The sequence below is a fragment of the Enhydra lutris genome, unplaced genomic scaffold (assembly GCF_002288905.1).
Source record: "Enhydra lutris kenyoni isolate GAN:26980312 unplaced genomic scaffold, ASM228890v2 scaffoldscaffold1, whole genome shotgun sequence".
Taxonomy (NCBI): domain Eukaryota; kingdom Metazoa; phylum Chordata; class Mammalia; order Carnivora; family Mustelidae; genus Enhydra; species Enhydra lutris.
The window spans coordinates 32,256,409-32,282,679 of NW_019154085.1; the positions used below are offsets into that span (position 1 = coordinate 32,256,409).

General features: G+C 45.4%; 1 protein-coding gene across 1 annotated transcript in view; it reads left to right on the plus strand.

Moving 5' to 3' along the window:
* The window catches only part of LOC111138525 (sphingosine-1-phosphate phosphatase 2), a 106,665-nt gene that overhangs the window by 60,953 nt on the left and 19,441 nt on the right, over positions 1–26,271 (plus strand). Inside the window, exons 3-4 of the mRNA XM_022496306.1 lie at positions 17,153–17,332; positions 19,889–19,978. Of these exons, the coding sequence (XP_022352014.1) occupies positions 17,153–17,332; positions 19,889–19,978 (270 nt within the window). The remainder of the gene's footprint in view (positions 1–17,152; positions 17,333–19,888; positions 19,979–26,271) is intronic.

Genomic DNA, 26,271 nt, shown 5'->3' on the forward strand with positions numbered 1-26,271 from the left:
TTCTGAACTCATAAATAGTCCAATCAGAACCCAGACTTCGTTTGCTTTTTAAAAAGAGGGTCAGACTTTCTTACCCTATCATTGTTGGGCAACAGCTCGAATCTTAGTCACTCATTTATTCCTTTAACCAACATCTGACAACACTAGCCTAAGTACTGGGGAATGAACAGCAAACAAGACAGATGCCCTCCTGGGATTACCATGGAGGCAAAATAGAAATAAGGAAATTGATACAGTCGAGATGGTCTGATTATCGTTTGGGCCACAACTAGGGGAAGAGCAGAGACCTACTTGAAAGAAGGTGATCAAGAAAGAGCCCTTTGGGGGCGCCTGGGTGGCTCAGTGGGTTAAAGCTTCTGCCTTCGGCTCAGGTCATGATCCCAGGGTCCTGGGATCGAGCCCTGAATCAGGCTCTCTGCTCAGCAGGGAGCCTGCTTCCCTTCCTCTCTCTCTGGCTGCCTTTCTGCCTACCTGTGATCTCTGTCTGTCAAATAAATAAATAAAATCTAAAAAAAAAAAAAAGAAAAAGAAAAACCCTTTGTGCTGTTTCATTTAACCCAAGGCTTGAAGGATGAGGGGGAGCCAGCCAGGTGGGAGGCTGGGGCAGAGGTTTCCAGGTTGAGACAGGTGGAAAGGGCAAGGATCCCCCGCTGACCCAGGCACTATTCCAGACTCTGTGTCTTGAGTAAGGCAGGGCATCTGCTCAGGGTGAAGGTGGGACAAGAAAGTAAAAATACATAGTCTAAATGGAGGCAGGGTAAAATTCTATGAAGAAACATAAAAAGGTGTGGGGAGAGGTAGCCGTGTTAGGGAAGGGGGTCAGGGAAGGTCCTTCCCAGATGGTAGCATCTGGGCACAGGGCTGACTTGACATGTAGTTACTTAGAGCTCACGTGCAAATTGTGGCAAATCTGGAATGTTTCACACTTAGCAGCGGTCTTTCTTTCTTTCTTTTTTTTAAAGATTTTATTTATTTATCTGATAGAGATCACAAGTAGGCAGAGAGGCAGGCAGAGAGAGAGAGAGGGGAGGAAGCAGGCTCCCCGCTGAGCAGAGAGCCCGATGTGGGGCTCGATCCCAGGACCCTGGGATCATGACCTGAGCCGAAGGCAGAGGCTTTAACCCACTGAGCCACCCAGGCGCCCCAGCAGCGGTCTTTCAATATCCACGATGTCTGTATTCATTTGGAAACCGGGGTTCTCAAGAAGTCTGAACGAACTGGCAAGCAAGACCCGAAGAAGAAGCTAGAAGATGGGAAGATTTTTAAAAGCTCCAAGCCACCTTCCAGTGGGGCTTTTCTGTCTTTGAAGCAAAACTTGGGCTGTGATTCAAATCTCTCAGATGTTTTGTGGAACTTTGCACAAAGGCTTGTGTTGCCCACCACTGCGTGGACTGTGGCCTTCCCGTGGCGGGTGCAAGTGAGGGACAAGGGTTCAGCGAGAAGAACATGGATGCGCCTGCTGGCCCAGAAAGCAGACACTAGCTCTCAAGCCTCTCCCATTACAAAGGGTCACCAGGAGGTTATAGCACTGGTTGCAGTCCCATTTGGGGGTTGCTGACTGTGTGATCCCCAGCCCCCCCTAATAGAGTTAATCACTCACTGGCCAACTGGAAAATCAGTGGAGCCTGTGTCCCTTATGCCCGTCCTCCTCCAGACTCCCCGCCCCCCTTTGCCTCCTGCAGAGAGCAGGCGTCAGGCAGGGGACCCTCTGGGAGTCCTGTCCCTTCCTGCTCATAGATCTGTGCTTCTGGGGAGTCGTCTAGCTCCAGGGGAGGAGGGCCAATTCTTCTCTGCCTGGAGAAGCCTTGTAATGAAGCCTTCCTCCCGGAGAGGCAGAGGAAGCAGCGAAGACAGGACATGAAGGGGAAAAAAAAACAAAACAACAACAGCAACAACAAAAACAAAACAGTTTTTTGGAGGAAAGACATTCTTGCAGCCGAAATGAAAAGGAAACTTGATTTTCAGAGATGACAGGCTCGAGACTATTTCCACATCTACCACCCCTTGTCAGATGCAGTGGCATCTCAGTTTTTAGGGGGTGGGAGTTGTGTTTTGGGGGTTGGTGTTATGTTTACACCAAGCAAGCCCTTCCATAGAGCTCACTAGAACCAGAGGTCTCTTGGCAGAGATCCTGAAGGATCAGGATGCCGGCAGCCGACATGAGAACTTACAGTGTTACCTTCTCCCATCAGGCTGGCTCAGAGTCGGTCTGAACCATTTGGCTGGCAGAAAGATGTCACCTGCAGAGGAATTAACCCAGTGTGTCTGGCTGACTGGTTTCGTGCCTGAGGTATGAAAACCTCCACCTGGATGTCGGGTTCAAGTACTCTCCCCTCTCTAGAAGAGACTGTCCAAGGTTCAGATGTTTCCCAGGAGTGAGGTTAAGTCTTAGACCAGGACCAGATACTTTCATAAGTGGGATGAGAAGCTGCTGTTCCCAGGGCTGGTGATAGTGGGGGAGGGGAGCAGCAGAGTCATGACTGCATGGGTCCTAACATTCGTAGTTATTTGAAATAATGATAATTGTTCAAACATGAGTATGAGGGGCGCCTGGGTGGCTCAGTGGGTTAAGTATCTGCCTTCGGCTCAGGTCCTGATCTCAGGGTCCTGGGATCAAGCCCCGCATTGGGCTCTCTGCTCAGCAGGGAGCCTGCTTACCCCCTCTCTCTCTGCCTGTCTCTCTGCCTACTTGTGATCTCTCTCTCTGTGTCAAATAAATAAATAAATAAATAAATAAGAGTATGAAATTGGCTTTGCCTGGTGCTGATAGCTCAGCCAGTGATGTCAGTCTGAGAGTGGAAATAAACGTTGTGTAAAAGAATAAAATGGAGGAGACCATTTGGCTATTCCCCCTGATTCATTGAGTAGATACATAGCCAGGCTGCCCTCGCCCCAAACTGACATCATCCGCGTTTTCCTAAGTGAATTTTCCTCCTTACATCCTATGATTATGGCTTCCATAATTTTGTTAGCTTGCATATTGAATTTTTATTCTTATGCATTTCCTTAGCTCTCCATTTCCTTTCCAGCCTTTTAACTGGTAATTTCATTTGCTCAGGGACTGCAGCACAAGAAGGCACCTCATCAAGAAAGCGTGCCTTCCGCGCGAAGGTGTGGCTGTTCGAGTATGAGGAAATGTATTTGGTGGTACCGGCCTTTAGAGACGGAGAGCACCCAGACCTGAAGGTCTGGGGACTGTCATCCGCTGTTCTTACCCCAGTTAGCTCGATGTTAAGTTCCTTGCTGAGGAAGATTTGGACATATATGGAGGGAACAAATCTGGGCAAGCAGACGGCCCCTAACGCTTGAACTTCCTCCAAGAAGGGCCATTAGCACACTGTTTTCCTGATTAAAGAGGGTTGTAATCCCTTTGGGTTACAGCAGGAGTTCCCTGAGCCTGAGCCATACTGTGTATCTTTCTGTGCAGCGCGGTTCAGTGGTCCTGGGAAAGGCAAGCCACCAAGACGCGGCTGACTGCACTCAGAACTTGAACGGATGAGACTGCAGGCTTGACTCCTTGAAGTCTTTAATCCTTCCAGAAAGAGAGCTTTCTTTTTTATTTTTTAAAATTTCTCTTGTATGACCACCATTCAGAGCTTTTCTGAGTTGTATAGGAATTCAGGCTGTCAAACCCACTGAGGCAACCTCTAGCTCCAAATGTTCTCAAATCTCAAGACCCTCTCTTTACAGGAAGCCAACTTGAAATGACCCAACTCTGACTAAATGTGTGAGGAAAGCCTGGAAAACTAGGGGTCTAATATCAGACCGTTAGCCTAAAATCAGGCTCAGGGTCTGTCAAAATCAGCATGATGGCCACCCCAACTTCCCCACGCCCAGAGACTCCCTCCTCCACAGATGCTGCCATAGAACATAGATTTTTTTCTCTTGTCTCCAACTTAAGACTAGACTCCCTCTGAGGCTAGAGATATTTCAAGATCTAGTGAGCCTAAATCCCATTTAAATAGTACCTACACTTTTTCCAATTGATTTCTTTTTTCTTCAGAAAATTCTGACACACATTATAGAAAAGTAAATGCTTTAGTCTACACAGCTGTTTTTGTTTTATTAAATGTTTGGGGTTGGGTGGAGTTGAAAGGGGACATTTGTTTTTATGACCAGCAATTTTTAAGACAGATGCTTTATGGTGAAGCAGAAGTTACTGGGTGTCCCTAGCCTGGCCTGAGCTTGAAGAAGGAAGACATTCCTTGTGTCACTCTCATAAATTTTCCCATTTGCTAGGCCCACTTCTAGAACACAACTGATAGAATTGTGGGAACATTTGTAAAAGATGAACAAAACAGAGAAACTGGCCGAGGTGAGGTAGGAGATTTGCTCAATTAAGTTTTAAAAAATCACCAGGAATTAGGGTAGTACGTGAAAATGTCTTGGGAAAACTTTGAGATAAAAAATTCATAATTTGGGGCACCTGAGTGGCTCAGTCATTAGGCATCTGCCTTCATCGAGGGTCGTGGTCCCGAGGTCTTGGGATTGAGCCCCGCATCGGGCTTCCTGCTGGGCGGGAGGCCTGCTTCTCCCTCTCCCACTTCCCCTGCTTGTGTTCCCTCTCTCACTGTGTCTCTGTCAAATACATAAATAATATCTTTAAAAAAAAAAAGAATTTCAAAAATTCATAATTTAAATTTAACCTACTGGTCTCCCCTTCTCATTATATCTCTGGAGATAAATAAGAGAGTGACTTCCCAGGGTCCTTTGAAGACAGAAAACAGTGCTTTCCTGACTTTTTACTAGAGCATATCCCGTATTTGTTTTATCATATGCACCATATATAGGCTGCTGTTAGCAATGTTGATTTGTAACCTCTAAATGGCTCCCAAGCTGATGGATATACAAGCAAGTAGGGATTTAGGGAAAGGCAGCAGCAGCTTATTATTAATGCACTGTGCTGAAAAGCTCTGGCTTGCTGTTGATAAACACAAGAGCTCTGGGGGGAGATGATAGCTCATTCTGGAAGCTAATATTAGAAATGGTAACAGTACTGAGGCCAAGCCAGTGAGCTTCCCATTCAGCTTGGCGATGACATTGCACACAGCCTTGGCAGGACTAGGGATTCAGGAGTAATGATCATGGACATTACATGACAACATGCCAGAAGGGCCATTATGATCCTCACCCATGATCATCACAGAACCATCACGATCCATGAGCAGTGATAGCATGGACCATGGTCTTGGGCTCCTCTACATTGCCGAGGTCATCATGAAGGGTCGAGCATTTGGTCTATAGATGGTATTGCTGACAGTCTTCAAGCAGTTGTCCTTGTCACAGTTGTCTCCCTTTCTGAACATTGTGACATCAACACAGGGGTTCAGGATGATAATCCTTTGTCTTCACCTTTCAAGTGAGCACCAGCCTTGTGTAAGATGGTAAAGATAGCAGTGGGCTCTATGAGGTATTCAGCACATCAGCCCATTTGATGTTGGTGGGATCTTGCTTCAGGAAAATGGGGATGGAATTCCTGCTGTCAGCTTCCCATTCTCAGCCTTGATGTTTCCTTGCACCTGCTAAGGGTAGAATCACTTACTAACATGTAGTCCATGTTATCAAGGTCAAGGAAAGGAATCACTAATGGCCACAATGGCCACTTTGGAAGCGGGCTGGTGACAAGGCACCCAATACAGGCAAATCCCCTTAATCCAACTTTTACCATCATGACAAGGATGTGACCAGCACCGCGTAACAAGGTGAAGCTTCTGGAGCACCTGGATGGCTCAGTAGGTTGAGAGGCTGACTCTTGATTAGGCTCAGGTCAAGATCTCAGGGTCCTGGGATTGAGCCCTGTGTCAGGGTCCATGCTTGGGGGCAGGGAGTAGGGGGGAGTCTGCTTGAGGATTTCTCTCCCTCTCCCTCTGCCCCACTTCTGTTCATGCTCGCTCACTCTCTCTCTCTCTCTCTCTAAAATAAATAAATCTAAAAAAAAAAAAAAGGTGAAGCTTCTATTGAGTGAGGAAGAACTGAGAGTTGTGTGAGTTTTAAACATGAAAAAGGAAGTAATACATTTTAGGCCAAGTCCAGGTAGCAAGGTGGAGTACAAAGGGCTGTGATTTGTTCAAATCTATTTGGTTCCTGAGTTCCAGATGGCAAGTGACATGAGGTTTGATAGCAAGAAATTTATCCAAATGTTTACCTCCGTCTCTTCAGCTTCAGATTTCAGGAAACAAGAATTTGGATAGTGATGGATATGTGCATATTTACTGCTTGTTTGCTTGCTCGTATGCTGCACGCGTTCAGGACCTAGGTTTGTTGCAGGGGCCAGGGAGGTGGGAGGCTCAGTCCATTCAGTGTCCGGCTCTTGATTTTGGCTCAGGTCATGATCTCGGGATCATGGGATCGAGCCCTGTATCTATCTGGCTCCACACTCAGTGGGGAGTCTGCTTGTCCCTCTCCCTCTGGTCCTCCCCCTGCTTGCACACATGCTCTCTCTCTCTCTCTCTCTCTCTCTCGTTCTCAATTAAATAAATAAAAGCTTTAAAAAAAAAGCATAGCCTAATCTAGAGGTAATCATATGAAAATGAGTGGTGATTGGCAACCTCATAATTATGTAAAATTATGTTGTAAAATATAACCAACAATCAGGTTGATTTCACAAATGTTTTATTAGAAATGAGTAAGCCACTCTGAAGACCAGTATTATTTAATAACATGAGACGTCCATGGATGCAGCAAAATCTAGAAGGTGGTGTGTAACTGACTGTCGTTTGGAAAATGCTAATGAGAGTTTGACCTGGGGGGGACCCCAAACCCAGCTGGATAGGAGGGCCGCAGAAAGGGTCACAACAGAGGTCCAGACACATTCCAGTTAAAACAATGCCAACTCAATCATGAAAATACTAAGAAGCTAGTCGTTCAGGCTGTCCTTGCCCCACAGAGACCAAGGCTGATGCTTGGCTGATTGGTAAAGCTGATCGCCAAAGAATTCTTTTAGGCTCTTGGTTTGGATTGCTTGGGGTGATTTTCCTGAATTTGTTGGGTTTCCACCCTGTGGGAAAGTCCCGTTGCAGGTTTTACTGTTTTTGATGCAGGCAAGAGCAGGAAGAGTCTGGGCTTAGTCGTCAGTCAGCCACAACTGAAGGTGGAGTTTCCTTCCAGCTTAAGTTCTGAGAATTTTTTTTCTTCTTTGGCTATAGCCTAGGCTGGCTTGCTGGGTTACACGCACAGCATTTTAGCGCATGCTTGAAGATGCAAGTAGTTTGTGGTTTTAATCAGATGAGAAAGTTGAACATGGTGAGTGACTAACATATATTGCATTTTTTCTTTCAGGGGTCTATAAAAATAAAGGCTTTGATCTTTCAACATTATTTTGCAGTTTGTTCTTCTGTAGTCAGCAGGGCCGACAATGAAAATACTTAAAAATGTGAGGGAGGAGTCTCATGAAAAGGAATTTTTTTTGCAATGGTTGCATTGTTATCTGAGGGGAATTTTTATTTTGTATTTTTTATTTGTATGAAAAACTCAAATCGTGCACAAGGTAGCCACCCCAGACCTCAGTTCTACCCCCGCCCGTGATTCTGCCATACACAGTTTCCCACACACCTACATGCATTTATATGTAAACACATTTTTAAAAAATACAAGTGGGATCAATATGTACTCTTGTAGACTCTGGCTTTTTTTCACTTAACTGTCTATTTCATAATGCTTTTTGAACTGTGGCATAATTTATTTAACCAGTCGTCTGTCATGGATATTTAATTTCCAAGTTTTTGTGATTGGCTGGTTGAAGGAGGGTGGGTTTATGCATGATTTTAGCTTTTGTATGTGCTCTATAATTATTAGGACTGAAGACACCCATTCCATCAGTGGGTGCCATTTTGGAGGTGACATCTCTCCAGTAGTGAGTAAAGGATACTGTGGTCCCAGCCTTCTGCTGGATGGTTCATTGGTGGAATGGTACAGCTATGAATTTGGTAATTTTCTTGTCAGCAGTGACATCTTAATCTCTTAGTCCCAGGGTAGTCAAGTGACCTCATTTGTGTGCTACATGTGTGTAACGGGTTAGGATCATGGAATTTGGGCTCCTAAAGAAAGATATCTGTTTGAATATATTAATTGTCAAATGCTTGATGGTGGAATATGGTGAGAAGACCATAGGATTTGGAATCAGAAAACAAAATTCAAGTCCAGCTCCACTACATGGATTATGTTATCTTTAGTGAGACGTTCACCGTCTCAGTTTCCCCATCTATAAAGTAGGAATGATAAGAATATTAAAATAAATAAGGTCTCTGAAAACGCACTCTTAAAAAAAAATCACTGTACAAATATTAGGTTATTACTGAGCCCAGCTCCTTCTTAATAATGAAAAGGAGGCTCATTTGGTTGTAAGTAATTTTCCTAAAGGTGTTCATATGTCTATGACTTAATTACTAATCTTTGTGCCTTTAATATGTCTTCAAAAAGTTCAGAAGCAGATCTGAGCCTGAAAAAAAAAAAATGGAGCATTAGGAAGAACCAGCAAATGTTGTAACTTAATTATTTTATTTTTCTCACCTGTCATTTGTGCTTTAGTTATTATATCTCCATTTCCAAGGGACCTTGAATATGTAAAGACCAGTTTTCTGTCAGTCTTCAGTGATTTATGGTATTTGCTCTGTAATTTCTTTGTTTTGGTGCTTCAGGCATGGAATGAAATCTTATTAGTTTGAAATTACAGTTGCTTCTCTTAGTGACTCACCACCCCACCCCATCCCCACTACACACACACACACACACACACACACACACACACACACACCCCACACTGGAAATGGGCTTATAAAATAAAGCCATGCCACAAGTACAAGAAGACATTCACTAGCTGAAAACAACTCATGCTGGCTGGTAGGCAGTGGCTTCTAAAATGTTCTGAAATAACCATAACAAAGAGCTGTTTAAAGCTGCCACAGAGACCCCCACCCCCACCCCCATCCCCACATCTTCCAGGGAGAAGGAAGGACAGTACCTAGGGTCAACAAGAACACAGTCCAGTCCGGCCAGTCTCTTGTAAAAAGTGTTGATCTGGAAAGCCTCCGCAGCTAAATGCTTTAAAGTGAGTCCCCTACTCCTACTTTGGAGTAGGTGGGTTTTCAGCAGCCTTCTGTGTGGCCTTGGTAGTCACCCCCTGGCTGCCCTCCAGTACCCAGTTTGGGCAGAGCTGGGCAGGGCTCCTGAACCAGAGAATATTAGTAATCCCCCTAGGGCTTCTCTGGAATCAGTACTGGAAGGCGTTGTCAGTAACACTTTGCAGCAAAGGACCTCAAGGACACAAAGAAGAGGTGTTTCGAGGACCCATTTTGATGTCTAGTTTCTCTCTCTTTTCAAAATGTGATGAAATTCACATATCATGATATCAACCTTTTTAAGGAATGTAATTCAGTGGTTTCTAGTGTTTTCATGAAGTTGTGCAACCCTTACCTCGATCTACTTTCAGAACAGTTTCATCTTCCCTAAAAGAAGCCTCCTATCCCCATTCTCCTCCTCTCTAGCCCCAGACAGCCACTGATCTAATTTGTCTCTACGGACTTGCCTATGCTGAACATTTCACATACATGGAATAATACAGTATTTGTCCTTTTCGCATATGGTTGCTTTCACTTAGCATAATCTTTTCAAGGTTCATCCACATTATAGACTGTTTCTGTACTTCATTGCTTTTTATGAACACATAATATCCCATTGTAAGGATATACCCCATTTTGTTTCTCCATTCATCAGTGGATGGATGTTTGGGTTGTTTGTTTAAATTTCGTGGCTATTGTGAAGGAGGATGATAAGACCATTCATGGGCAAGTCTCTATGAGGACATAGGTTTTCAGTTCTCTTGGGTACGTAACTAGAAGTGGAATGATTGGTCTTTCTTCATCCAAATCATCAGATCAGTAATGAGAAGCAGAGGAATGAGCGTAATTTGGTTGGACTAAGAAACAAGATGGGTATGTATGGCCAGAGAATCTGTGGTCCTTGGATTACATGTTAGTGTTCTCTAGTCTCCAGCAGTTAAAGAATGATATAACTCAATTCCTGACTTCTTAAAAATAAATCCGTGGATAGGTGAGCTATAAATCCCAGTGGCTCACGATGTTTCTGCCCCATGAGACCTAAGGAACACAGTTTTTGCTATTGTAATTTTTTTGGTTATTGTAATTTTATGTTACTGTGAGCTATGGGTATAGGAGGAAGGAGGAAAGATGTTAAAGTTTATCAAAGTGTGCTTGTGGATGGAGGATGGTTGGGGGAACATAAGAATTTAGCTTTTATTATAACAACAGTGGAACTTTTACACCATGGGGATGGGGATGCTTCGAGAGGGGGAGAACAAATGGGGGAGCTGGTAATCTCATTGTATAAAAAAGAATGATTAACTGCCTTACTAGTAATAATGTTCTTGCAAGAATCCTCTATTTTCAAAACTATCTGAGTTTTATTTATACTAGTGTGAAGAGTAAAGTCTTGTTAATGTGAGATGTGTTAGACACAGTGGAGTTGTCAGTGGAATTGTAATAACACGAAAGGACAACCACACAAAGAGAGCATGCACTGTTTTCTCTGAGTGCCCCAGATGAGCCCATATATTAAGATTAGACCCCAAGCTGCAAGTCCTTCCATGCAGGCAAGACATATTTTGTGTTGACAGAACTGGTTTCCTAGAAAAAGCCTTTTGTCTGCTTGGGATCAACAGTAGCCTATCCAGAAAACTAGATTTTATCCCCCCACCTATACATTTCTTTTCTCTTGTAATCAGGGCAGAAGTATTAAAAAAAAAAAAAAAAAACTAATTCCTTGTCACCAAGTGCCACAGGGCCCCAGCACCGTACAGGGGACCCAGACAGCTTGCTAAGGCGTTAATGATCTATAATTACTTCCTGCATTGCTGTGTCTCATGGATTTTTCCTTCACATATAGGCCTTTGGGGCCTCAGCCCAAAGGAACATGATGGATGATGAAACTTAATTTGGTCCCTTTAGGTAGGAGGACCCTTCAACAATACAGAGTGAAGCCTTCCATTTAGGGCAAGCCATGTCAAGTTAATCATTATACTCTTGAACTACAAACAAAATGGAGAAATAGTTCTCTTCTGCCATAGTACTTTTTTTTCTTTTTTTTTCTTTTTAAGATTTATTTATTGTAGGGAGCATGCGGTCAGGGCTGGGGGCACCAAGGGGCAGGAAGAGAAGGAGCGGGAGAAAGAATCCTCGAGCAGAGTCCCCTTTGGCCGGGGAGCCCCTGAGGGCTCCATCCCAAGTAACTGAGATCATGACCTGAGCCAAAAATCAAGAGCCAGCTGCCCAACTGACTGAGCCATCCAGGCACCCCTGCCATAGTGTTCTTTTTAATAGATTTGATTTTTTAGAGCACTTTAGGCTCATAGCAAAATTGAATGAAACATATAGAGAGTTGTCATATAGTCCTTGCCCTCAGCCAAGCACAGCCTCCCCCATTATGATCATCCCCCCGCCCCCGACCAGTACATTTGTTAGACTTGAGGAGCTTACACTGACACGTGATATTCCTGCAAAGTCCATAGTCTACAATTCTCTGTTGATGTTGAACATTCTGTGGGTTTGGACAAATGTCTAATGACTTGCATGCACCATTACAGTACCATACAGAGTAGTCTTATTGCCCTAAAAATCCCCTGGGCTCTCCCTAGTCCTCTTTCCTCCCCACCAGTATCTGCTAACCCCTGATCATCTACTCCTCCACAGTTTGGCCTTTTCCAGAATATCATATAGATGGAATCCTATAGTATGTCGCCTTTTCAGATTTTTTTTTTCACTTAGTAGTATGGACTTAAGGTTCTTTCATGTCTTCTCATGGCTTGAAAACTCGCTTCTTTTAGCTCTAGTATTCCTTGGTCTGGATATACCACAGTTTGTTTATCCTTTCACCTACTGAAGGACATCTTGGTCGCATCTAACTTTCGGCACTTATACATAAAGCTGCTATGAACACTCATGTGCAGGGTTTTGTGTGGACATAAGTTTTCAGTTCATCTGGATTAAATACCAAGGAGCGTGGTTGCTGAATCTTACGGTAAGAGGTTGTTTCGTTTTGTCAGAAGCCCCCGAACTGTTCTCCAAAGTGGCTCTGCCATTTTGCACTCCCGTTGGCAAAGAATGAGCATTCCTGTTGCTTCCCCTCACCAGCCTTTAGCGTTGTCAGTGTTTTAGATTTGGGCTGTACTGGTAGGTGTGTAATGATATTTCATTGATTTATTTTGTAATTCCCTAATGACGTGATGCTTATATCTGCGGTAATGTTTTTAATATATTGGACTTTTTGATTCTGTCAGACCCAGCAGAGTTTTTTTCTTTTTTCTCTTTCTTTCTTTTCCTTTCTTTCTTTCTTTTTTTTTTTTTTTTAAGCAGGACAATGTTGTTTTATTGAAGTAAATGAAATGCAAGGAAGCTAAGCATACTTCCTGTTCATGTTTTGACTCATAGACTCCCTGAGAACAAAGATCTGGTCTATCTTGTTCTTCATGGTGATCCCCAGTCCAGCACAGTGCCTGGTCACTCATACACTATTTGCTGAATATAGTGGATTAAATGGTAGTCTTCAAAAAGATACGTTTGCATTCTAGCATATGGGACCTGTGAATGCTATCTTTTTTAGAAAAAGAGTAATGGGAGAGGTAATTCAGGTAAGGATCTTGAGATGAGGAGATTATCTTGGATATGTGAGTGGCCTTCAATCCAATGGTAAGTGCCCTTATGAGAAAAAGGCAGAGGGAGAGCTGAGATGGACGGAAGAGCAGTAGACAGAAGGAAGAGGAAGAGGCAATGTGATCACAGGGGGTGTGGCCACCAGAAACTGGAAGAGACAAAGAAAGGACTCTACCCTAGAACCCCGGGGAGTGTGGCCCTGCTGACACCTTGATTACAGACATCTGGTCTCCAAGGTCTAGCCAACCACTAATCTCTCTTCTGTCTCACTGGATCTGCCTATTCTGGATATTTCTGGATATAAATGGAATCATTTGTATGTAGTCTTTTGTGTCTGTCTTCCTAAACTGAGCATAGCATTACCTCCTTTTATACCCTAAATGTATTGTAGTTGCTTTCCTTCAGTGAGATTCATAGAAAATATGACTTACTTGCATAATTCCTAAAAATCTGCCTTGTCATAAGAAGGTGGCTTTTAAAATAAGCAAATTCTAGGTCTGTCCACATAGGGTAGTAGGATCCTTGAACCTATAAACAGGGTCCCTGCGTGTCAGCTATGGTGGCGTGGACACAGGCATGTGGCATTAGAGTCTCAAACGTAACAAATAGCATTTCCAGTGGTGACCCGATTCCTCCAAATGGTGAGCAATTCTAGATACAGTTCCAAATAAATCGAGCTTCAGTCTTTCTTCCATTTACTTGGTTTTTATGTTCTCAGAACCTTCAGTGCATGTTCAAACCTTGCAAGAAAACATTTGGTGTTGACTTGTAACAGAGACTTAGGCCCTCCATTCAGAGGATTACAGATAGGTGTTCACCTACAGGAATGGTGGAGTCCTCAAGAGTCACGTTAGAAACAAAAAATGATGTTCTAGAATGGTACCATCTTGTGCATTGAATGGCACACTGCGACCCGAACTTCTCTCTTCATGCTGGCGGTGCCCACCATCTTCGAGCTAACCGAGAGTGTCTCCAGGGAAACCATATGTTCCTTGTGGGGACCAGTGGTTTAGCTGTTCTGAACTTAAAGACTTCCACATACACGATCACCTTTGGGCTCCTAGTCCATTGATTTCTGAGGATTTTTCCCCTCCCTCTTATTTAAATAATTTCTACTTGCCATTCTTCCAAGACTTATAAACCTATTCAACATTCTTCCAGTTTATTTATTTTTTTTTTAAAGATTTTATTTATTTATTTGAGAGAGAGGCAGTGAGAGAGAGCATGAGCGAGGAGAAGGTCAGAGGGAGAAGCAGACTCCCCATGGAGCTGGGAGTCCGATGCGGGACTCGATCCCGGGACTCCGGGATCATGACCTGAGCCGAAGGCAGTCGTCCAACCAACTGAGCCACCCAGGCGTCCCCATTCTTCCAGTTTAAAACAAAAATTTCTTTTAATCTGTCTGCTGCCCCACTTTTGCTGACCTTGAACCCACCTTCATCTCTCACCTGGATTTTGCAATATGCTCTTACCTGGTCTCCTTCCATCTAGTCTTGATGTCTTTGCCCCCACTCTGTCCATGGCCCCAGAGGACAGATTAGGTCTGCCTACACCTCTTCCCCAAACCTCCAAGTGGACCGAAGCTCCAGATGGCCTTCCAGACAGTGTCTCACAGCCAGGCCCACCCCACAAACACCTCTTCATTCTTGAGAAAACTTTCGAAATGTTGACATGTTGAAACCCAGTGCTCAATGGGATGGTATTAGGAGGTGGGGCCTTTGGGAGGTGTTTTGGTCATGAGGGTGTAGCCCTTACAAATAGGGTTAGTGCCCTTTTAAAAGGAACTCCAGAGAGCTCCCTCACTCCTTCTGCCACATGAGTACCCAGCGAGAAGATGCCTGGCTGTGAGCCAGGAAGCAGGCTCCACCAGACCCCATACTTGCTGGTGTCTTGATCTTGGACTTTTCTCTCCTCCAGAATGTAAGAACTAAATTTCCATTATTTATAAGCCACCAGTCTATGTTTGGTTGTTATGGCAACCCAAGCTAAGACAGCCACATTTTAAGACGTGATTGACATACAGTAAATTGCATGTCTTCAACAGCTTTATCAAGCTATAATGCACACACCATACAGTTCACCCATTGAAAATTGTCCAATTCTGGGGTGCCTGGGTGGCTCAGTCAGTTATAAACGTCTGCCTTCGGCTCACGTCAGGATCCCGGGGTCCTGGGATCGAGCCCCACGTCAGACTCCCTGTTCAGCAGAGAGCCTGCTTCTCCTTCTCACTCTCCCTCTGTGCTCTCTCTCTCAAATAAACAAATGAAAGTCTTTAAAAAAAAAACATGAACAAAAGAACATGAAAATGTCCAATTCCATAATTCTTAGTGTGTTCACAAACATGACACATTTTAAAATGTCTGAGTCGGAATATTTGACATACCCCTGGAATCATCACAATTATTAAAAAATATATCCATCATCCTAAAAGTATCCTCATGCCCGTTTGTGATTTCTTTCCTCCTTTCCTGGCAACCATAGGTCTGTTTTCTGTGCCATAAGGTTAAACCACTTTCAAGAATTTTATAAAAACAGAATTATATAGTATATGCTTCTTTTTTCTTTGTTTTTGTTTTGGTTTCTTCATTCTGCTTCTGCAGATATACATATCCAGAGAATTTGTTAGATAATTTTTTTCAAAGCATATTTGCATTATGATGAGGTCTTCTGCTTATGCGATGGTTTCTTCCCCTCAAGATGGGAACTTAACACAGGGCTGGGCACATCATCACTTTACTCTAGTGAATACAAAGACAGAGACAGTACTTCTCAAGCCATGAGTGGTCCTCCTTTCCTATGACTTGAAAAATATAGCCCTATTTTCTGTTTAAAGAGAGCTGTCATTACGGTAATTGTTACTTGAAATTTATTGATCAGATACAATGTGATGCTGTGGTAATATTGTTGAAAGGAAATGAACAGTTGTCCTAATTCTTAAAAGCATCCTTCAAACACAGAAGGCGAAATAGAAGTGAAGTCAGAGGGATTTGTGAATGTCAAGGAAATTTAAAACTGTGTCTGAAGACCTCCCTGGCTGTCTTCACCTAATGATTCTAAGGGTCCCTGTCTGAGGATTTTAAGAATTTTTGAGCAAACCAGAGTTATGATGCCTGCAGTGTTTTATTTCAGCCGGTGAGTAGGGAAGGGGCAGTGTTGAGAAATCCATCTCAAGCAGCTTCTGAGACATTCCTGGTCGTCAGTGATAGCTGCGAGTTTTTCAACTCCACACATCATTGTCAGTCTGATGTGGTTTTTACAGGTTCACAGGAGGGAGGCGGAAACATAAAAGAGTGAGTTGGTTTCCAGGACAGTAGTTCCTGGTAATAAGGGGATGGTAAAGAGGTTGGATTTCAAAGTCCGATTAGAAATCACAGCTATGGAATTCACTGATTGTCACTGAGGCTTTAAAGCCTGTGGATCAGGCCTGCTGTGCACAGACGGTGGCTCTTGGTTTCTTAACCTGAGCAAAATGACAGCAGAGCACAAAACAGCAGTAGTGCCTTCTGGGGGTTGTGTGTATGCTGGACTAATGCTCCGAATTGAATGAGTTAAAAGAAAGGACCAGAATGTGGAAACCCCAAAGCACTCTGGCTGACTAATTAAAGTTATTTTGAAATAGTCCTTCATCGTGGGTTTTGTTCCAAAGCGAGGTAACTCCATCCATCATGAGCTAAATAAAGCCCTCGTAAAATCAATAGGGTCGCGGAAAGATGATGGGAAGGTTTATGATTAAAGTCCATGACAAAGGGGCCTGGGCAAGGACGCAGGGTCAAACAGGGCTCCTCAAATTCTCATACACCCATGAACCATCTGGGAGTCTTGTGACCAGGGGTTCTAACTCAGTCTGTCCAGGAGGCTGGGGACTGAGATTCTGCCTTTGAAACCAGCACCCAGGTGGCGCACACACTGCTGGTCCTCAGACCACACTTGGAGCTGCAAAGGCAGATGTGAGGAAATGAGTGCTCTTCCCTCCTTATCACTGATCCTGAAATCATCCTGTAAAGTTCCCTGACAAAATGAGTCTATGGTTATACTCCTGTTCCTCTCTGAAGGGCAGAGAAGCTAAATTCTGATTTCTATCTTGTGCTTTAAGAAAAAGAAAGGGGGGCAGTCTTTTCGTTCATGCCATCATGAAAAATCATTTGAAAAAAACTGTAGCGTGAGTTTTCTGTATTGTAGGGTTGAAAATACTCATGCCGTGTATTTTACTGATGCCTCTGATGACTGAAAGAAATTAAATTTTATCCAGTATGTTACCTACCTGCATCAGGAATTCACAACTTTTTAAAGCCGATGCTCTGTGAGAACAGTCACTTTTCTGGTTAAAACTTAAAAATGAAGGCTGTCTGATTTGAAAACTGTCCTGGGTTTTGGGGTATTGCCGTGGTACCGTCAGCCACAGATTTTGTAGCAAAACTTCCTGGTTTCTTCACGCACTCTGAGGGTCTCACTTGTTTGGTTGGACTCACCCCGGTCCTTTGGTTTTTCAGCTGGTGATGTACATCGGCCAGGTGGCCAAGGACATCTTGAAGTGGCCCCGCCCCCTCTCCCCTCCGGTGGTGAAGCTGGAGAAGAGGGTGATTGACGAGTACGGAATGCCGTCTACCCACGCCATGGCAGCCACCGTCATCTCCTTCACCCTCCTCCTCTCCACTATGGACAGATACCAGGTGAGGCCCCCTGACTCCTCTCCCGCCCTACCCCCATGTAACCTCATCCATGCAGCGAGACAGCAAAAAGAGGTTTTGCCTCAGAATTTTCCTTTTTGAGGGACTTTGAGGCTTACGAAATGAAGACTATGGGGGATCGAAATGTATTGAGCCATCAGTGACAATTTCTTCATAGAGAAAGTGACATATGGCTTAGTGTCCAGATGAGGCCGTGCCTCATAGTGAAAGTGATACCCCAGTGACAACACCTCCACAATGTGACAACATGGACAGTCCTGGGAACCAGGTATGGAGTCTCCCCAGAATTGCATCGTCACTCTGAGCTGCCCAACTAGACAGCACACGATCTGTTCTCTCCTCTTCTGTTCGCAGCAGACGTGAGGAGCTGACGATCCTCGTAAATAATCCTCCGGGGCTGAGATGATTCCCCAGATAAATCCTCCTGCTATATTCCCCAGGGCCTGGGGCAGGAAAGAGTCTGTGTCCCAGATTGGCTCCCAAGGATGCCTCTGCCCCTGGTTGGGGCTCAACCACTAGAAACAATGGCTCCGTGTTTTCTAGAGGACTCTCTGACAGCAGATTGATAAATGTTGCAAATAGAAGAATTTCACTTAATTAATATCTGCTTAGATGCCAGTTACAGTCAGACCTTTTAAAAGTTACATTCGCACAGCCCTGAGGTTTTGTTTCACTTGTCTGACAAATTTTGCTCCAAGTGTGTTTCATTTCATATTACCCTTTACTCTCTGAACAATTTAGATTTCAACCTAGCTGTCTTGTATGTAAATGACAGTAGTGTTTCACCTCATCCCTTTACCCTCGAAACACAGGGATATTCTGTGCTCCAGGTGGTGCAGAACTAGGGGACAAGGACAAGATTAGGGTTGGGTCCTGGCTCTCTCTCTGTAGTCTTATGCCTGCTCACCTAGTCAGGGGGATGGGGGGGTCAGACCTGTTTCCTGGATGGGAATGGGACAAGTCTAAGGAATATGCCCAACTAGGTATAATCTTCTGTCATAACTCACTTGCATGTCATGCAAGGATTAGAGATGTCCGGGATCTCCGCACTGTCTGAGTTCAGTTAATGCAGACTTCTGAGCTATGTCATACAGGGTATCTGCCCCAGAAGGACATAGGGGGCCCAGGGCAGGTCCCCTTGGGCTGCTCCCAGCATCCAGACAGGCCTCATGCAGGAAGAAAGCCCCAAGTAGCAGCCGACTGCAAGAACGCAGCATCAACAACGTTTACAGACTTATTTCAAGGCCGCCTGGTCCTTCCCAAAAAACTCTTTTCAGCTCATATGATGCAGCAGTTTTCAGCCTGAGTTGTTATGGACGTCTCTCCTATTCAATTTTTAATGATAAATATATTTAGCGTTTTGGGTTATTTGCTGTAAACAGTCCTAAATATGGTTTATTTATATGACTGTGTGTTCAGGCAAATGCCCCAACTCTAATTTCTGAATGCATTCACTCATTCATTTTTAACACTTTTTCTTAAATTCTGAGACCCAGTTAACGATAAATGTTAGGAGAAGACCTACGACCATGTGTGATTGTTCTTCATCTTGCATCAGAAAGAATGTGCTGGGCTTGGATTCAGAAGAGGTGGCTTCTGGTTCTGACTCTTCCCCTCTACGGGCTGTGTGACCTTGGGCAGGTCATTTGACCTCTCTGGGGCCAGCTGCTGCTTTGAGGATCAAATGGGATGATGGATGGGAAAGCATCTTTGTGCTTAAGTTTAACAGTAACTGTCAAGGTTAAGGGTTTCCTCGGTTGTGGATTGGAGCTAATAATAGAATCCACTTCATAGGGTTGTGTGAAGAAGGGAGGAGCGCAGGGCTCTAAAGTGCTTCCTGTAATGCAGACAGCTCTCTGTCGCCTTTATTCTCTTCACCATGGGACAGCACAGGTGTTCAAGCTTGAAGCACATGGGTTACATCTCTGTGTCTTCATTTATAAGCAGGATATCCCTATAGGACTCAGCAGTAGCCCGATTCCTCTGGCTGCTGTTGTTACCCACCAGCAAACGTTGAGTTGTAGTAGAGTCTGGCTTTCTGCCTCAGCATCTGTATGGAAAGGTGCCCATTCTTAGCCTGGGCTGGGCTCCCTTGGGAAGCTTTACCCACCCAGCCCTCAATGGGGAAGCTGTCGGTTGCACTTCCGGATGATGGGACTGTCCCTCTACCTTGCCCCTTGCTCCATACTGTACCCTTCATGCATGTTATGCTAAGAATAGGCTGAAATAAAGAATGATTTACTTCAGGAAAACTGTCAGCACCGTGTCTGTGGTCATGAGGCCTAACGCCAAGTCCTAACCGTATCTGATTTGTAGGTTTATATGGTGAGAAGCTTCCTCCCAGAGCCGTGGCTGTGGACGTCTTCCCCTTCTCTTTGCTCTTTTTCCCACTTTTCAAGTGGTTTGAGACCCTGAGACTGCTGGTCTAGGGAAACTGAGGTTGAGACTAGCAGTCACTGGGTGGGAATCCTTTCCTCCCACAGCATCAAACTGTGCGAGCATGATCTCATGGCCTTGCTTTCCCTTCTCCCCCCACAGTATCCCTTTGCTCTGGGACTGCTGATGGCTGTGGTGTTTTCCACCTTGGTGTGTCTCAGCAGACTCTACACCGGGATGCACACGGTGCTGGTAAGTGCTGCCGTCAGGCCTTCGGGTGACTGTCCCTATGACACTGTGGCCCCTGTTTCAGTGTGTTCTTCATGCTGTATTACTTCTGAAGCTGTTTGTGTGTGTCATTATATTTCCCTTCAGGCCAGTAAGGTAAGTCATTATTATTTTGTGGCCTAATTATAATAATGAATCATTAAGATGATATCAAGGAGGCTGAGCTGGCCTAGACCCTCATGACTTGGAAGATCGGCTAGAATGGCAACAGCGACCCAGTCATTTAGGTTCACGTGGGTTTACTGATGATGCAGAAACAGTGCAGGAAAAACACCAGGGTCAAGGAGGCAGGTGGGTGGATCAGGTTCCCCACTTAGGCCTCACAGAATCAAGCCTGGATTTTTAAAGATCTCAGCTGACCTTCAGGGAAGGAGTCCTGTTGAGTCAGAAGAGCCCAGAATCATGCGCTTGCTTCCTTCTGTACTGTTCTGGGCCAGAGGTGGTGGTGGGCACAGAGAGACCTGCCTGCACATAAAGGTTCAGCTACCTGTTTACCGTACTCTGATTTCCAGGGGTGCTCTGGTTAGCACGGTTAACATTACCTCAGAGCTCAACTTCCTGGTGTATCAGCCAGCTGCCGTGATGTTCCAGTGCACAAGGTTGCCCGTGATCTACCACAGGGCAGTACTCCTCATCATAACTGGCCTGAGAAACATCTCTAAAGAGGAATGGGCCCTTGCTAATTGTGTTACTCTCCATACGAAGCTCAAAAACTGTGTTAGCAAAAGACATGGGAGGGAAAAGCCACCCTCTTCTCTCTCCTGGTGTTGGTGGTCCCAAGAAGGGTGGTGGGGAGGCCTGGAAGGGCAGAAGCAGCAGAGGTGAACACAGGCAGCGCAAGAGCTCATCGAAATGAGCAGAGGCAGAGGCCTGGGAGGAAGTAAGCCCAGAGGAAACAAGCTTATGGCTGCACAAGACTCAGAGAGAGACATCTTGCTTCCCTCATGAAAACGCACAGCCTAACTCAAGGAAAAGCAAGGAGGAGCCGGGAGCCAGTAGAGTCAGGGCTGGGAAGGTGAGGGAAGTGAGACATGAAATGGAAGGTGTGCCAGACAGCTCCGTGACCGAGGTAAGCAATTTTAATGTAGTACTTAAAAAAATCAAAATGAACACGAAAAGTTTCTATGATAAACAAAACATCTGGGGCACCTGAGTGGCTCCGTCGGTTAAAATGGCTGCCTTCCACTCAGGTCATGATCCCAGGGTCGTGGGATCGAGCCCCGCGTCGGGCTCCCTGCTCATCAGGGAATTTGCTTCTCCCTCTGCCTCCTGCTCTGCTTGCTTGCACTCTCTCTCTCTTTCCCTCTGTCAAATAAATAAATAAAACCTTTAGAAAAGAAAAATCCACATTTCCAATGAAGACCAGCTCCGCCCCCAAATTCACTGCTTCTCCTGCCCCATCCTCACCGTGGCCTGACCAGATCTGGAAGACACTGCAGAAGCAGCTAGGGGCCTCCTCCTTCTCCTCGTCTCCCTCCCAAGCCGTGTCCTTGCTGTCCGGTCCCGTCACGTGGCGCATCTGGCTTCTGAGCCCACAGGGGAACAGAGAGGAGAGCATTCTCGATTTGCCACACTCCTGCTTCGCATTAGAAAGAGGTTCTCTCCAAATACGTCCGCAGACTTAAAAATGGAACCAGGCAGAAGTCTCGCGGGTGCTCTGGCATTTCTTTTATCTGGGGCTACTTTTTTAATTTCCATAGGCTGTAATAAAAAAAAAAAAAAGATCGTGAGAATTCAGGCCGACATGAAAAGTGGTGTAAACACACGGACGTGGGGCTGCAGACGTGAGTAGAAAGCACAGAAAACCCACCTCAAGGAAAAACACAGCATCATGTCCAGTTTTCCTTTTTCAAGTGGGTTACGGGGCTAGAGAAGCCGGCATTTGTGGGGAAGATTACTTAAGCATCTCATTCAGCTGCAAGGAATGGGCACAGGGGCTCCTTTCAGAACATCTGTCCCAGAAGAAACTGGAGCGAGGCCACAGCAACCCACACCCCCACCTCGGGCCCCCACCACCCCCTGGGGCTCCTTCCACATGGGCATCTTTATTTTATAAAGGTCTGAGACCCTGACTTAGGACCAGGCCTGAGTGGGGCCAGATGCGTGGCCGAGGGTTTAATGGCACATCATTTCTAGTAGCAGAAGGGGGGCAGTTGACTTTGCTAGTGGGATCCGGTTGAACGAGGGATTGGAAGTCTTCTTCCTTCAACAGCAACTCAATCGTTTCCTGTGGGGTACCCGGGTGGGAGCTCTGTCACTGAGATGTGGAGGTAAACGAAACCTGCCTCGCGCTTCTGGACGTCTGAGCGTGGATGCTGACAGGTGGATGCTGACAGATGTGGGAGCTGCTGATTGTGGGTTCTGCTGAGTGCTGTAATTAGCAGGGAGCAGCTGCATCAGGCCGAGGAAGGTGGCATGCCTCTCACCCAGACCCCTTGCGGTGGCCAGGGACTGCCACGCGCTAATGGTCCTCAACCCTGACTGCGTATCCCACATCCCATGGAAAGCTTTTTAAAAATATCCCTGGGGGCATCTGGACACCCACGTTCATACCAGCAGCATTATTCACAGTAGCTGAGGAGTGGAAATGACACACACACACACATACACACACGCCTATGTGGTAAGCGTTGGTATTTGTTCAGAACTCAGGAGATTTCAGCGCGCAGCCAGGGTGGAGAGCCGTGATGAGACTAATTATCCTTTAGGACCGGCCACAAGCCTGCGCCTGAACCAAACTGAAGCAGGAAGGTGAAAAGCAGGTGGAGAAGGATGCCATGTAAACACCCACCACGTCCGTAGTGTGAGCTCCTCTAATTTCGCACAGCTGGGACAGGACAGTCACAGCGGGGACGTCATGCCCTCCTCAGGGGCTGCCTGCTTTATGTAAATAGTTGCCCATGTAGCAGAAGCAGTTCAAGGAGAACAGAAATTTACTTAGCTCCCCCTTCAGGAAATTACGCCTTGTCAGAGGTGAGTGGTTTGCTCTCTGATGTCAAGGCTTTGGGGACAGGCCCCAGTTGACTCCTGGACAGGCCTGAACGAAGTCCAAAGAGGCAGGGAACCCACAAGCGGTGTCACTGTCCTGCCAAACTGGCTCTGGAGGCCCCTCAGAGAAGGGTGTCTCCATCCACCAAGATGCCTCAGCATGAAAGCTGGGCACTGCCCCAGCTCCTCCCTCCCCACGCCCTGCAGCCAGGCAGTCACCAAGCTGAATTAGTTCTGACTCTTAAAAATGCCTTAGAGCTGCTCTCACACCACCGCCAGGATGTTCGGAGTGTCTCCTTCCCCTGCTGGATGGGAAAGATGACCCAGGAAGCGCTAACTGTGGGTGGCAGCCATCTGGGGATTCTAGGTGGACTGACCTGTGAGAGAAGTCAGTCCTCTTCCTGGCAAAACACGGGAATAAAACATGGAGGCCTTGATGACATCCTTGAGCTGCTGATACACCACGCCTGGGGCTACTGCCTCGAGGCTTGTTGTTCAAGGTAAAAAGTTCGTTATTGCTCAAGCTGATTTTTATTGAAGTCTTATGTTTCCCATGGTGACAAATATCCTAACCAATAATTTACAGAAACAATTTTTTGTGTGTAAAATTTCATGTTCTCTTGGTTTGAAGACAAAACCAGTTGTAGCCAGCTGAAGCGCAGGGGGTAGGGGGAGGAAGAGAGACAGGGTAGAATGCCTTGGACTGGGGCAGCTCATGGAGCTCACTGTGGATGGGGCTGAGTGACTAAAGCTCTGAAGGAGCCGAACCACAGTGTCTCTGAGAATGCCTTCCTGTCCCTCCGGAGCACCACTGCTCAAAGAAACCCCCAACCTCTCAAATCCAAACCTTATTTCCAGAGGTGAAACCTTGATTGCCCTGCATGCTACCCTTGGGCCAGTAAGGCTCATGGAGAGAAACAGTTTCCAAGAGCAGAAACAAGACCTCATAAGTCACCCCTTTGGCCGCAAAGGCAGTGCCCCAGGAACAGGGACTAGAAAGACAACTCAGTAAGTTCACTCCTGAGAATTCCCAAACCCAAGAGGTAACCGTCTGCATGGATCAGGACTCCTGGAGTACAAATAATAGACACCAGCTCAAACTCACTTAAGCTTAAAGGAAAGTGTATTCGCTTTTAGATACACACTGTAGGAAGGGCAGAAGTGCAGGTCGCCATTGGGAGAACAGGACTTGAGGTCTAGATCTTTGCTAGAAGTCTCCCCCCCCGCCCACTCTTCCTTAAGCTTCTCTGTACGTCTCTGCACATGATGGGTCCATGCTCCTGGGCTGCCTTCTCTCTGCGGCTAGATCCAAGGAGCTCTGGGCTTCAATTCTTTGTTTTATTCCTGAAAGGATTATAGTAGGGAGAATTTCAAGAAAGTCTCTGATGGCTTGGCCTGGACAGTGAACCCATTTGCTGCACCAAAAGCTATGTGAGGGGCCTAGGATGGTGCTTTGGTCCTGCTGGGGCAGGAGCCAGCCTGTGGGGGCAGGGGCCACAATGGGCAGTGACGGTTAGGTATGGGATTAGGGTTGGCCTGTGGGAGGGGCCGTTCTCCAAAATGAAATGGGACTGTTGCCCAAAGAAGAGAGCAGACAAAGCCCCCCACTGGTATCCTTTCTACATTGACTTTATTGCATTTTCCTGCTCTTTCAAGGACTCAAAAACTGACATTATGGTTGTTTATGTGGGGAAAGGAGGATTAGAGCAAGTCAAGAAGGTTTCATGCACAGTTTTCAGTGCCTGAAATAAGTCAACTTGTACAGAATTGATTTTAAATCTTTCTTTTTTAAGATTTTATTTGTCAGAGAGAGAGAGAGAGCGAGAGCGAGCGCACAAGCAGGCAGAGAGGCAGGCAGAGGCAGAGAGAGAAGCAGGCTCCCGGCAGAGCAAGGAGCCCGATGCGGAACTCGATCCCAGGACCCTGGGATCATGACCTAAGCCGAAAGCAGCAGCTTAACCGACTGAGCCACCCAGGCGTCCCTGATTTTAAATCTCTTGACTGATAAGGCAATTATCCCCAATATGCTAACAGTAAAATTAGCCAGAATTGTTGTTGTTAGATTAGTGAATGGTTGTCCCATTATTTTGAACTTGAATTAGCTGAAATGCTGTTCTATTTTATTGTCCCTAAATTGTTTGATCTGTGGATAATTATATAGATATTGGGTTTTATTGGCTTACTCATTTATTTTGTTCCCCTAACTATGGCTTTAGTTTTGGTTGCAGTTGGAGAACGTTGAAAAGGCTTCTCAAATATTAAATTATCTGCAGCCCATACAAAACTGTGTTCTGGCTTTGGACTAAAGCAGTCCTGGTGTGTTTGTTTTTGTTTTTTCCCAAGCTCTTTGAAACTACTTTAAAAACAAACAAATAAAAACCCCCTTACTCCAAACTCCCTTTTTTAATATGGAAAAGAAAGCTAATTATAGTATGAACTATAACCAACCAAGCCTTACTTTCTGTTGTAGGATAAGTCAGTTACTGAGATAAAAAGAGGATTTGGTTCTGTTTCTGAGCATCCCCTTACTATGCACATTGGCCATTCTTTACCTTGGAGAGACTTATTTTTATACTTTTATTAAATAGAGAATTATTTCTGAATTCCTACTAAGGACTCGGGGTAGAACATTCAACCTCTGTTGTTTTTAAAGCTGTTGTTGCATTGTTGTTGTTGTTGTTGTTGTTGTTTTTTAAGATGAAATAAATCATTATTTGTTAACCACTGTAGAAGCCCCAACAGCCATTCCTTAGGATGATATAAAGGGAAACTGATGACCCATATATGCTTCTGTGTTAATCAAACTGAAGGTAGGGCATTTCCAGCAAGAGCTGCTTGCGATATGTATTCCTAACAATAAACGTAGGTAAATTATTTTTTCATCTGCTTTCTCCACGCTTACCAAAAAGCCACAGCTGCGGCTCAGTTTTCTGTCTGTTCTATGAGTGTGAGGTGAGTGGGCTAGGCGGGAGTGCTCCGAATCCAGGAGGGGAGCAGAACTGACAGTTGCATGTAGCCCACAGAAGACAGGCAAAGACAGAAGGTGGTCCATGCGCTAGAGTCGTGCAGAGCCCAGAGGTCCCTGTGGGCTGTGAGCAAAAACGTAAAGCGCTGAAGCAGGCAGGCATGGACTAGAATGGGGCCAGCTGGCCTCGGACCAGAAGTCAGGTCCATCCTTCCTGCTGCAGAAGAAACTGGTTGGCCTCAGAAGCTGTTCCAGTGTTGTAGGTTGTCAGACCTGAGGGCATGTGAAATTAACTGACAATTAG